The 14,743-nt window shown below is 39.6% G+C and overlaps 1 protein-coding gene across 4 annotated transcripts in view; it reads left to right on the forward strand.

The window, feature by feature from the left end:
- Window positions 1-14,743, forward strand: part of dtx2 (deltex 2, E3 ubiquitin ligase) — a 49,617-nt gene that overhangs the window by 4,935 nt on the left and 29,939 nt on the right. For all 4 annotated transcript variants that reach the window (XM_012956691.3, XM_018091155.2, NM_213669.2 and 1 more), the window contains 2 exon segments: window positions 188-592; window positions 14,151-14,727. In XM_012956691.3, coding sequence (XP_012812145.1) covers window positions 295-592; window positions 14,151-14,727 — 875 coding nt within the window. In that variant the 5' untranslated portion in view covers window positions 188-294.

The raw sequence follows: 14,743 nt of genomic DNA on the forward strand, positions 1-14,743 counted from the left end.
ACCATTTGTTTCTATAAAAATTGAAAAACTCTCTTCATGTTTTATATTGTTTGTATCTAGAGTTTTATTGGTGAGATGTCGCAGCAACTAATACATTGTTTATTTCCCAGTTAGTTTAAAAATGAATCCTATTTTTGTGCTACTTATCCATAATTATGTTTTTTTTTTTTTTTTTTATCTTTTTTAGGTTTGTACAATGGTGAACGAAAAAGGAGTTGCAACCCAAAGAAATTAGTTCTGAAAACCAAGAACAGTAAAAAAATATTTTTTGGATAATACGCTCATTCCTTTCAGATGGCAGCTGCTCCTCCACCAGGTGGTGGGGTTCCTAGTTTCTCAGGACTTCCTACGGTGTCTAATCAGTGGAATGCCTCTGTTGCTGTTTGGGAATGGCAAGATGAGCATAACAAATGGCGACCATACAGCAGTGCAGTGAGCAACTATATTGAACAATATATGGTGTCATATTCACAGCAGAAAGGTTTCCGAGCCTATGGAAACAGCAACAGCATATCTCTTGGAAAAGCTGATCCTAAACTGGCACCATACATTATTGATATTCCAACCCTTTCACAGTTTAGGCAAGATACAGGTAAGAGGCCAATCTTTTTTTCCAGTAGTAATACCAGGAGAAAAGGATATTTCATGGTGTATTTTATGGTATATTATATAATTGAAAAAGTCTGCCATAGCCCCAAGTATCAGTTTTATTATTTGCCAAACAAATAAGCTTTGTTTTAAAAGAATATTTTAAAAGAATAATTCTGAAGTGCCTATATCAGACATTTCCCTTTAGGGCAATGGCACATTTAGCGCTTTCTCACTTGTGTGAGATCATTTTGGTATGATTGCAAAAATGTTTGGAGATATTCCTAGATGTTGCTCCACTTGTTAAAAACAAATCAAATAAAATGGAAATTTCAGACATTTATATGCCAACTTTATACATATGATGTAATGGTGTAAAGAGGTTATCCCAAAAAGAGTTGTTTAGACTGAAAAGCTTTTTCCCTGCTTTTGCATTGTACATTAGGGGAAAATATGCCCTGTTTGCCATGGGTCTTTAGTGCAGTGCCACAATATGCCGCAATGCCCACCATAAATCTGTTATACAGCAGGCAAAAAAACAACCCTAGTTTCCTTCCTACCTGCTATAATGTAAATTGCATGTGGGGAATCATAAAATCATAAGAGATGCATATGTTTCCCCACCTGGGATTATTAGTGTTGGAAAAGCCTTTTCAGGAGATTAGTTGCCTTCCGTGGCTCCGATTTACCACAGATGACTAATCTAGTGTGCCATCACCCTTTTATAGCTAGTACCTCAAACATAGATAATGACAGGAACACAATTTTCCTCACCAAAGGAACAATATAAACAAATAAAGTATGAAGAAATGCATTCTGTATTATCCAAATCTTGTTGATCTATATTGGTTAACAGGTACCCTTTGATTACAATGCCAAATCAAATAATTTTCTTCTGAACTGGTCTAAGGCAAGTGTAGATTTTTAACCTTTTCAACCATGTTAATTCAACCAGGATTTCATCCTCCACAAAAGAAGGAATAGCACAGTATTTCAAGATATATGAACAATGTAACTTTAAAAATTACTTTCTCTTTTGTATAGCAAACTGTGTGTTCTCCTCTCCAAGGAAGATAGGTCAGCTCCATGGCTAATAATATCTGCTGATTTATAAATCATATTCTGAAATGTGTGACATACTGCTTCCTTTAAGGCTGATGTCCTACAGGGTTCAGTCGCACACAATTGATCTCTGCTATCGGTGGAAATCAGTTGCTGGTGGAAAACCTTTTCGGAGCGGTTAGTCACTGACGATATCGGAGATCTATCGTGAGGCAACTGAACCGCTCTGTGGGACACCAGCCTTATAGAGCTTTACTGTTGATTGCATGAAGATCAAATAGATTGAGAAAGACACAGTATAGCTGACATGTAAGAACATAGCCAGGGTGTCGGTTTTCACAAACTATGAAGTCAACCTTTCCCACAATTAATTTATTTTAGATTAGAGAATGGGAGGCAACTCCAAATCATTTTTTTTTGTTTGTAATTTGGCTTGTAAAACAGGCGTGATGAAATCAAGCGTCTGCTTATTAAAATTCTGTCTTCATCCTTATGTGAAGAAGGTTATGGGTCTTTTCTTGAATTTGCTCAGAAAAACGCTGTTATTCCTATACAGAAAGTACAAAACACATTTGGTGTTTTTGGTGGGAAAGACAAATTTTCCAATACTTCAATAATGTTTTGCTTCATGAAGCACAATCTAGATAAGCACATCTTGTGTAGTATTTAAATGCTATGAGACATATTGTAAAGGTCCTGGGCAGGACCTCCTTGTTGGCTGTGGGAAGCCTGCATCCATACAAGCAAGTGTATGCTAAATGCCCTCATAAGCATTTCTGAGATATTACGCAAATTGAGTGTTTTAGCAGAGAAAACTCTCAGTATTTCTTATGACAAGGTATTTTCAGGCATTTTGTAGCAACAATAAAACACAGGCAATAAAACATTCCTTGTGTCACTGCCCTTAGAGAAGAGGTTTCAATGACTATCTGTGGAGGCAAGTTAGCTCTTTAGAATCGGTTCCTGCCTACCACAAGAGTTCCTACTTGTCAATATTATCCAAGCCTTACAGATTACTACAAACCAATACCATATGAGAATGGATTCTTACAACCCACACAGGTCATTTTTCTGCTTGTGTAAATATGCCCCGATCTGCCTTCTGTCCCCTCTGTATATGTGTGTACTGACAAGCACGGTATCAGCCTTTCAGCACATTCAAATTAACCATAACGAGGAGCTCCGGCTTCTGAAAGAAAATTTGTTAAAGAGCCCCACACAACACAGAAACCCCTAATATACTTATCATCTGTACCTTCAAAAAGTATGAATAAATACCATTTTTATATGCTAAAATCAAGTTACAAATAATTTTTTCTCTTTCTGCATCATTTTAAATCCTGGCAGAGGACTTAAACATTGATGTTAGAAATTGTAACAACTTCAGATAGCATACAGAAACTATATAACCCTCAATGCATTGCACTGTGATGTTCCTTTTCTTATTGACACGTGCAGAGAATTGTAAGATTTGGAGGATTCAGGCTGAGGACAGTCGACTTCTGTTACTTTTTTTTTTTTTTTGTAAATCTCACAGTAGTCTGTGAGATCAGCAGAAGAACAGTGGGCCAGGCATAGGTAACTGTTGTAAACCATATACATTAAAAATCATGAAAAGGCTGCATATTTTTTAATTGATGTAAATTGCAAAGTTGCTTGAAATTAAGCTTAAGTTGTACAGTATCTAGAAGAATTTAGTCTAAAAGCTTAAGTTGTGTTTGGGTGGAGTTCCCCTTTAACCTATGGGTCCCTTTGCTTTGATTAGGCTGGATCTCCACCATCTCCCTAACTAATGTTAAATATTTTCTAATTAAATATAGTGATTTAAAGTAGAAGCACCAGACTACTGCCCCCTTTTTATTAGTTGAAATTACAGCATTTAAAATACATTACATGCAGCGATTCCAACAAACGTGAAAGGTCAGCACCATGTCACCTTCGGGAGAGGCGGATTTCTGCCAGGTAATGGTAGTCCTTGGGCTAGTGCCACACGGGGCTGATTCTCGGCCTGTGAAAAATGCAGACCAAGAATTAGACCCTGCCCTGGCACCAGCTTGCTACTTTGCCTGCACCCGGAAGCATTGTCTCCGGCCAGGTGTAGGCAAGTGCAGCGGATATCGTCTGGAAATGAAAAGTCTAGAGATTTTTTGCTAATATTCACTGTGTCTGCCTATGCATTTTTATTCAGTCTGAGAATCAGCCCAATGTTGCACTAGTCATAGGGGCTGATTTACTTACCCACGAACGGGTCGAATGGAGTCCGATTGCGTTTTTTTCGTAATGATCGGTACTTTGCGATTTTTTCGTATGTTTTGCGATTTTTTCGGATTCTTTACGAATTTTTCGGATCCAATACGATTTTTGCGTAAAAACGCGAGTTTTCCTATCCATTACGAAAGTTGCGTAAAAAGTTGCGCATTTTGCGTAGCGTTAAAACTTACGCGAAAAGTTGCGCATTTTTCGCGTAAGTTTTAACGCTACGCAAAATGCGCAACTTTTTACGCAACTTTCGTAATGGATACGAAAAACTCGCGTTTTTACGCAAAAATCGTATTGGTAACGAAAAATTCGTACAGAATCCGAAAAAATCGCAAAACATACGAAAAAGTCGCAAAATGTTCGTTTTCAAGTCGGAACATTTCCAATTCGGGTCGGATTCGTGGGTTAGTAAATCAGCCCCTTAAAGTCTGCAGAAATTACTGCTATAATGTTAACATTGCCTCTACAGCAATTGCAGTTCAAAGTTTTGTTTATTTTTGTTTTGATTTGGTTTTTTGGTTTTGTTTTTTTATTTTTGTTTTGGAAGCCATTTTAGTGTAGATTGGTTGTTTATCTTCTGCTACTTGACCCAACCTATCAAGTCCACCATCCCTTCTCCCACAACACATATCTCTCTGATCCTTGCCTTCACCTTCCCATCCCTTCCCCTACAGACCAATAAGATGGGGACGATAAGTCGCGTTTTTTAAAATACAGTTGTGGTGACTAATTGGCCACAGCAAAAGTTGCATCAACTAGTCCTGCGCCATACATTTCACACTTGGCGATTTGTATATTTGTGCTCAGAGATTAAGAATCATGGTGTCTTTGTCCTAAAATGTCACCAGAAAAATGGTAACCCAACTTGCCTTGTGACCTGGCTAAAAAGATATTCTGAACCCTAACTTGCATGTTAACATTCGATAAACATGACAACAAATGCATAATCTGTGAACAAGGGATTGTTGCTCACCCATGGGGGAAAAAGAAATCCCTGCTTTGTTCCTGTGGTTACAGGCTAATAGGCAAGACTGAAATCCGTTAACTCCTGCATTGCCAATCTGCATAGAGTACAAAAACATGCCACACCTTAAACACATTAAAATGCTGTTTAGAAGCCCTTAAGGATTCAGCCTGCAAAAAGTACTGGGATTTCTCTTAATCCTGAACTAAAGCCTGGATTTGCTGGAACATTAGAAACAGCTCAGGCAGGGAAGGGTGTTTTTACCTTCATGAACAAAAACTGCAGTGTGGCATGAGGTGAAAAAAGTTCTGTTTTGCAGTTTAAAAAAAAAAAAAATTATAAACAGGTATATTAGCATATTACCAAAGGAACATGTAAAATGTCCCGAATGATTCAGTTGCTGTAATTTACAAGACATTTTACAATTTTTACAACTTACATAAAAGTGCCCCTCTAGGATATTAGTTCATAGACCTATCAATAAAAGAAAAGGCAGACTTTCCTCTCTTTTTTTTTTTTTTTTTTTTTTAAATTTATTTATTGAATTTTTTTAAAATTCAAAAATTTGTATCTATACAACTTATTATATATATATATATTATGTCTCTTCTCCTTGATAAGCTCTTTTTCTGGTACATTAGGCTATTGTCCTAAGGCAGTATCATTAGTTCAACCTGTCACATAGCCTACCTCTTCATAAAGAGTTTCTGTGGTTAAGTAAAGCATTTATGTATTTCCCCTTTGAATGGTATAATTAACAAGTGAGTGGTAAAGCATCTGCACGAATGAAAACAGAGAAGGAATGGGTGTGAGTGACCTGCTTTGTTTGGTGTGACCTACAAACATTTCTTGGAATTTAACACTGTATTGACTAAGGCGTTGTTTGACTGCTTTACTTAGAGGGGAAGGATGTATTTGTTATGTTATATGTGCTATTTACTTAAGGGGTTGTTATGTTTATTGTCAGTTTATCATCACGCTGACATTTTTTCTTTATGTGCTGTAGTACAACATTTTCTGAAACTTTGTGCAGTGAGGTGCTAGCTAAGGAATATCCCTGTTCCTTGGAGGGGTACATCTCAGCAGTTTATTTTAATTGCAATGATGTCCCCTCAACCAAAGCTTTGTGCTCAGTGCTCACAGTAAATAGAAAGGAATGAAAACTCGGTAAGAAATTTTAGACTAATAAGAGAAAATATAAATCTGGACAGTTTTCCAATATACACCAAACATCTTTGTGGTTTTAAAGCTATTTATACATGTAAGTGCAATTGAAATTAAAGGAGAAGGAAAGGCTAAGTCACTTGGGGGTTCCAAAATGTTAGGCACCCCCAAGTGACTTTAATCGCTAACCTTTTACCCCGGGCTGGTGCCCCTGTTAGGAGAAAACCGCACCAGCCCGGGGTACCTGCAGTGAGCGCTTCCTTGTTCCTTCTGCCGACAAAATTCCTGGGCCACGCATGCGCAGTAGAGTGAGAAGCCAACTTTTTTGTTAAAGTTCAGCTTTTCACTCTACTGCGCAAGCGCGAACACGGAAGAGGAAATACTCACTGCGGGTACCCCGGGCTGGTGCTGTTTTCTCCTAACAGGGGCACCAGCCCGGGGTAAAAGGCAAGCGATTAAAGTCACTGGGGGATGCCTAACATTTTGGCACCCCCAAGTGACTTAACCTTTCCTTCTCCTTTAATGTGCATCTATCTCTTTCTGTGCTCCTGGTTCTAACTGTTCAGTGTACAAGATGTCAGCTCTTTATGCTTGCTTCTGCTATAGTCTTTGAAAAGTCAGAACTACCAGTGCAGAGCATAGATAGGAACAGACAGATACTGCCTTTCCTTCAAATTACATTTACAAATAACTCTAAAACTGTAATGACAGTTGCGTAGAATTACAATTTTATGTTTACATCCTTTAAAGGAAAAGTAACACTAAACATTTTTAAGTAAAAAATCTATTCTACCCTGCCCCAATAATTGCCCTATCGTGCAAACCACTTAGTATTTTGAATGCTTTATTAGAAAATACCTGCTAAAACTTGGCTTCCGGTCATTTGAAGTAAGGCGATATGGCTAAGAAAGGAGCAGCATCCACTTTGCGAGGATTGATTGATCAAGCCTAGCCTTCCTTCTGTATAGGAAGGAGTCAAGCTAGGCTCGATCAATCGATCGTCGCATCGTGGATGCTGCGCCTTCCTTCGCCGTATCGCCTTACTTCAAATGACCGGAAGCCCAGTTTAATCAGGTATTTTCTAATAAAGCATTCAAAATACTAAGTGGTTTGCAGGATAGGGCAATTATTGGGGCAGGGTAGAGGAGATTTTTTACTTAAAAAATTTTAGTGTTACTTTTCCTTTAAACAGGTGTCATTGAGTGCAGTGCTTTAGGGTTCGTACTCAAGAGTGTTCCTTTCTGTACTTCCCTGCGTTGTGTTCCTCTGTGTTCCACCCCAGGGAAGCACAGGAAGGAAAGCATCCTCTTCTTCCTAATGGACCTGTACTTACACAGTCGCATGTAAGTGCCAAACGCAGGTAGAACTTGGTATGCTGCATCCTGCCTACGTTCAGTGTTTACATGCGCATGTGTGAGTATGGACGCATTGGGAAGAACAGGATGCTTTCCTTCCTGCACTTCCCTGCGGAGGAACACACCACAAGGGAAACGCAGAAAGGAACGCTCTTGAGTACAAACCCTAAAGCACTGCACTCAATGACCTCTAAAAATACTTTTTTTTTTTTTTAATGGTTAAATAGAAAACAGCTGCTGCTGCTAATATTGGTTTCTCCAGAACCTGCTATTTTAGTGTGCTTTCACTTATTTGAACCCAGTAATTAGGGGTTATGTGGCACACAGGATTTATTTTTGTTTTGCTTCAGTTATGTGCAAAATCTGAAAATGTTGTCTTATATCTCAGTTCATTTTAACCACACCCTTTTCTCAACAGCAAAAAACATAATAGAAAGCATTAATTACATTTGAAAATTGCATTGTGTCAAGATCAAAGGGACTCTGGCACAGAAAGGCTTTCCAAATCTCGCATCTATTAAATTTTCACAACAGTTTTCTGTAAGGTGAATTTAGGATGGTCATAAATGTATACATGGTGGCTATCTGATAATTCTAATACATGGTGGGATCTGATAATTCAGTCCCAAGAGCAATTATCCAGTCTTAAATGGACCCTGCAAGGTTTTTACTTTGCCATGTGTCTTTGACACTGTCCCTCAAATGTTGAATTGTTATGTGTAGAATAAAAGGGTTAAGGTTGAACCATATTTATGTCTGGGACTGTCTTAGACCTAGACCAACGACTGCCACTGCCTTCTCTAAATAAGGCCATTTTGCAGGGGTATTACCTGTGCGCTGGTAGTCTAGGCCATGGTAATCTAACATGGAATCTCTGTTTGTTATTAAAACAATAGGCAAAAACCATGGGTTCAGCAAACAAAGCACATGTTCAGCACAAGCCCTATTCATTGCACTTAGGTTAAACTGTCTCCCTTTATATGAGGTTCTGGTCACACAATGGATGATGACTGTGCCAGTTCCTGCTCACACCCCACGTGCAGACTTCTTAGTCTAGCTCTCGTGGCCAGCACTGCCTCAGGGGTACTGGGTCCTAGCTGTCTGTGGCAGCCGAGTTGATGCCACCACCCCCTCGCTTCCCCTGTGCTTCTTTTTTTTTGTGTCAAGGGGGGGCAGGAGGGGCCATATTGCTGGTGCAGAGTGGAATAGTGCGTGCATGCGTGATCAAGCATGCATGCTCGCACTGAAGACGGGGGGGGGGGGGGGTTATGCAGGGTGTGAGTGAGACTTGAAGGTAGTGGGAGGACAAGTTTCCGAACTAGGGGTAGGCAAAGAGATACATACCTGGCGCCCTTACAACTGTTGCACCCTAGGTGCCTTCTGCCTAGCCCTAATTCTGGCCCTGGCAGCAGCGTCCTTGCTCATGGCTGACTAAAAGAAGCAATCTTCCTTTTCTTGGAGGGACTGTGTGTTCAAACATTTCTGTTTAAACAATTTAGAAAAAAAAAAAAAAAAAACATGAAGGTCTTTCATTTTTAATAACTAAATTCTTGGGCTACAACTCCCGCTGTGCTTTAAATGTGGATTAGTCACAGTAGAGCAGACTCTTTGCATTATTCACAGACTTTATATGAACTTCAGTCAGTACTTCTGTTATTAATGTGGTTTCTTTCATTCTTAATGATGGAAGGTGAAGCTGCCGCAGGAGTAGTTGGCTTATATGAAATCTTGCATGACTTTAGATGAAAGATCCAGCACCAGATTTGTTCTATGGCATCCTTGTATGTAGCCACAGAGGTGCATTTTGTATGTGTTGTAACTGTTTGCAACATACTAAATGTCAAAAAACAGCTTTTCCTATACACATGTGTTGTACTAATACATCATAGTATTTATTAGTAGTAAAAGTGGGTAGCATCTGAGTAAAGTTGCATAGTGCCTGCATAGATAGACCAAGCACCGAAAAATGCCTTTTTCTTAGAGTGAAGGGCAAATGCCACAGGTAAAATGTGTGTGAAACATTCTATGAAAATGCCTTTGCGTTTTCACGCATTTCAGATGTTTTACAACACAGTATTTCCCATTCACCACAATAAAAATGTATTTTCCGACACTTTGTCCCCCTCAGTAAATTGTGCTCCCTACTAGTGGCAAACTTCCCCTTTGCCAATGCTGTTAAAGTAAACCCATTACCTTTTAAAATTGTTTCCTTTTTCTCTGTAATAATAAAGCACTGCCTTGCACTTGACGGTAACTTGGCTGCATAAATCCATAATGGTGGCAAATTTGTGTTGGATTTATTTAATGTTTGCAGAAAAAGCCTTATCTAACTTCCAGTTTTTCTATAGTTTACTTTGTTTCTGGATATAGTGAATTGGCCTAGACCAGTGCTGTCCAACTTCTGTGGTACCAAGGGCAAAAATTTGTAAGACCACATTAATGGTGGTAGCAGAGCAAAAACCCAAATGGTTGGTACTTACTGTAGGGATATCACCCTTAATTCATATGTGAAAAAGTCAATAGACATACCCTTAAATCCACATTCCTTCCCTGTGGATAGCACAGCACATAATTACAAAGCTTAGGGACCATATAATGATTACTTCCATTACTAACAAACTCCTAGAACAAACCCCTACCAGGTTCACCTTCCACAGGCAGCATAGGGCAGGCAGAGAATGGCACACACGAGCTGCATAGAGCAGGCAGAGTATGGCACGCAAAGGCAGCATAGGGCAGGCAGTACATACAGTGCCACAATGATGGCACTGCTCCTGCAGGTGTGAACAATGTGGGTACTTACAGTCTGAGTTGTGAACAGTGCCACCTGTGGCAGGCAAGTTGATACTGCCCCCTTGCTCCCCCCGCATTTAGCTTTTTCGTATCAGAGGGAGGGCCGCATCGCTAGTGCAGAGAACGCAATAGCGCTCTCTGCACTAGAAGAGGCGAAATTCTGATTATTATTTTGCCTCTTTAAGTTACCAGGAGCAGCTTTTTGCCGCCCTGGAAACTTGCCGGCACTGTCACCTGGGGCAAGTTTTTCAACTCGCACCCTATATTTATAGCAATTCCCTTTTCTTCTTTTTAACAGAGAGTGGGTGACCATAGTTAAGTTACGGAATCTGTTTCGAAACACAAAAATTGATTACAACAGTCGTGCACCTTGTTTAAATTACCATTTTTATGTAGCAGGAAATGTTACAACATTCAGAAAGATCATAGAAACTCATCCTAAAGGAGAAGGAAAGGCTAAGTCACTGGTGCTATTGTGAGAAGGAAACCACACCAGCCCAGGGTAGCCGCAAGCGAGTGTCTCGTTTTCCTTCCGTCTTCATGCACAGTAGAGTAGAGTGAAAAGCCGAAATTTAACAAAAAAGTCTGCCTTTTCACTCTACTGTGCATGCACTGGCCCTGGGATTCAGAAGAAAGAAGGAGAAATACATTGAAACCTCAATTTTTACATACACTTATTTTAAGTTTTCCCAAAATTTACACTGTTTCTTTATCCTACCAATATAATGGATAATGCATTTACTGTCCCAAACAGCCCACCACCAGCCCAATAAATAGTGACTGTCTATGGCCTCGTTTAGCATCCCCTCTGGCATTTGCCAGAATCCACAGATTGCCAGCCTGGGCCTGATGACTCCCTGCACAGATTCCCCCCCCCCCCTCCTGAACTTCTGCAACCTCATTCCCCATATCAGCTCTGTTCCCCCATATCAGGCAGAGTTTTCGTGCTGGGGTTTGAAGCTGCCAAGTTTGCCCACTTCTCTTCTGCTTCCTGTTGCTGAACGCTGACCAGTGGCATCCACACTAGAAGCCAGGACCAGATAAGCTTCTAGAATGCATGCTGCTTTACAGCAATGTGTGCCAGTGACTGGATGTGAGGCAGCAGAACATCATGGTTGCTTTAGAAAGACTGGTACAGGAGAGCAAGGTTGTGGTAGTTTGCAATGGGTTCTGTTTAGGGTCTGTATGTAGAGTCTAATACATTAAGAAAGTAAAGAAATCTGCCTAGATGCACACTTAGAATGGTATTCACAGCTGGCCTAGGGCCAAAATAATAAACAAATGACAAAAAATTATGTTGCAGAATGGTTGCAGAAGTAAAAATGTATCTATTTTCCATTTAAAGTCATTGTGCAGTTCGGCACAGGGAATCCTGGTAATATATTTAAACAGTACATAGGATAAGGTGTATTTCCCAGTAGGCTACGTGCATTGCATAACTTCATTTATTCAAGAGGGTGTTTCTGTAGTATAGAATTTTAGAATGTGCCGGAAATAAGGAACATACTTAAACTGCTGAACTTTCTAAATAGGGCAGAGTGTGGTAAGCACTTTCAGTTTGGAAGGAAATAGTGTTATCCTGGTCACTGCTTAGTTAATGGTGGATCCTTTATTATCAGTCTCATAGCTTGGGTGTGTTGTTCCTGAATACAAGTGGACAGGATGGATGAGTTTGGAGAGATGTTTATATCTGGCCCAGGAGTTGAGATCCTTAATTTATGAGCTTTGTTGATCCACATAAAAGGAAATCTGATGGCGCACAGATGAAGACCGAAAAATATATATTATTTTACTTCATAGTTACAGGGTGTGGACGTGTTTGGGTTAGTATGATCATACAAGCATAATTAAATGTATGTATGCATGTCTATTAGTATATTCCTTTGTGTGGATTAAAGATATAAGACTTTCATGCAAGCTACATAAACCAACCTCTGCAGTCTGACAAGTTGTTTTCATTCTGCAAGGTTTGACTCATCTAAAATGACTCTTTTTGGGTGATTTTTGTCTGTTTTATGTCCCTGCTATTTTTCTTAAGGAGGCAACACGGCACTACTGTATAGTGCCATAGCCTGCCAAGCTGGCTCAGAGGAAAACAATTCTTGAAAGAAAACAGAATGAGTGTCATATCATAGAAATAAGGAACTTTCCAAATATAATAAATTACAAATTCTGTACGGTTTCAAAAATAAAGCTGTTACTCTTCACTATTCCCTTCTTCGTAATCACCCTTCATGCAGGGATCAGATTTTGATTGACAGGTCAAATACATTGTTGTGTGCTCCATTTGCTTGTGTTTTTAAATCTGACTTTCAAAATAACCAACCCTCACTGCATGTATGTTGAGAGATTGGGATAGTAGCCAGTAAAATAGAGGGGCATAGTTTCTACTACACAGGGGAAGGGCTTTGTCTTTGTTTTCATAATATTCATAGTCCAATCCAAAAGCATAGGATTGCCTTTGCTGGATGGGAAACACTTAGGGTGAAGACACACGGAGCTACTTAGTAGCAGCTACTTGTCACAGCTACTAAATGCTAGAAAATCCCCTGCCCATAGTGAGAATTGCCTCTGCTAAAACACACATCGAGACAGTTATCAGTAAATTATCAGCATTGTCTCTTTTAGTAGCCACGACAAGTAGCTGCTGCTAGTAGCTCCATGTGTCTTCACCCTTATGGCAATTACTAGCACAGTCAGACTAGCATTGTTTGCTTCACTATTTCAAGATATCCCTGTTTGACAGTCACCAGCATCTGCTTAAAGTTTGGTCATAAATATGCCAATATAATTGTTGTATGCTTTTTGGTGTGTATATGTTGCAATTTTGACAGATATCCATGTATTATAGATATTGATCCATTATAGATATTGGTCCATTAGAATATCAAACAAGCTTAACACTTTTATTCTGCTGATGAGCCATATGACAGGGTCCTGGATGTAATAGGCTAGGTTAGGGTAAGAACATCAATATTCCCAGTTTGTTAGGCATGTGATAATCTCCCGGTAAGCCAAAAATGCTTACCTTCTGTCTGGTCCAGTGTTACTCTTCTATTAAAAAGCAATGGCAGGTTAGGTTTGGCATGGATTGACAAATTGTCAAAACTAGCATCGCTAGTGTTAGGCATCTTTCAGTGACTAAAAAAAATGCTAGCCTTCTGTCTAGGCCGCTGTACACACATTGTTACATCACTGGCCAATTTTTTGGGCATCCCCCCCCAAAACAGCAATTGCGCAAAAGTGAACACAGTTGTATGCATTGATGCCATTAAATAAAGAAACTTGTGCCCAAATGCACTTTTTTTAAAATTTTCCTAAAGCTGAATTTGGCTCACGTGCTTCCATCCCATCTCCTGTTGTAAATTGTAAGCACTGGCACTGGGGAAACCTGGAAATATTGCCACCTACAATCTAGAGGTAATGCCTGGGTTCCCACTGTGGGCCGGAATAGTGCTTTTGTACCAAGATGAAAAACTAGCACAGTAAACCCAATGCTATTTTCAGTTTAAAACTCCAAAACTGTTTAGCTCGCGCACAATTTAAGCTCAAATTCTTTCGAATGGTAAACTGCGTTGCGCAAATCTGTAACGCTGCATAATTTCGAAAAGTTAAGGCTGCAAATGATGTTCCTTGGAATATGCAGTAATAGCCCTAAAGTGACAAATCTAGACTCCAAAATGTTTAGCACAATAGTCCGAATGGGCTTTACTAGCATTGGTGCAATGGTCTGATTCATGACGCAGTTTGTGAATTCGAAACAAGCTGAAGAATAGTGTCTGAAATAGCACTTTGCACACTGCACTTGTGGTGGTACATGAAAAAATCCCTAAAATGTAAAGCTTGTGGCATAAATCTTCATAACTGTTATTTGCTGGATTAAAATGCACACTGCAATTTCAACCTATTTATGTAAGCAGGTGCTGTCGTCTTTTGTTAAATAATTTTCTCTATTTGTTTACAAGGAACCATGCGAAGTGTGAGGAAATCACTTTATGCATCAGATTCTGCACCAGCCAAAGGAATTTCTTGGGAATGGATGAATGATGAAGCATGTTGGACTGCTTATGAAATGCCAATTACCATATACTTAGATGAAAATTACTGCAATAGAAGACCATTGGTGGATCTTGGAGCATTTGGACTCCCCTACCAGGCTGACTTAAACTCTGGCATTCAGATAAATAAAATGACAGGTTTTAGAAGACAAATTCAGAGAAGAGCTGACATTCCTTATCCGTTAACATCAGCAATGGGACCTGTTCATAAATCTGCAGCATGTCTTTGTCACCAGTGCCTAGCCAACAGTGCAGCGGGTCCTATATCTGGACGTCACCGACACTCCATGATAAACTTGCCCACCTCCTCTGGTAGCCAGCTTTCTAGGACTTCATTTGCATCATCCTTTAATGTTGGTTATGTACCCTATCCAAAGCCATCAATGGCCATTTCAAAGTCCACACCAAAACTTAATAGCACTTGGTTAATCTCTCCAGTCCCTCTACAGTTTCCAGGACCATCATCATCATCTAATGGAACCAGGTAAGTGAAAAGCCCT

Source organism: Xenopus tropicalis, chromosome 2 (genome assembly GCF_000004195.4).
Source record: "Xenopus tropicalis strain Nigerian chromosome 2, UCB_Xtro_10.0, whole genome shotgun sequence".
In the NCBI taxonomy this organism is placed as follows: Eukaryota; Metazoa; Chordata; class Amphibia; order Anura; family Pipidae; genus Xenopus; species Xenopus tropicalis.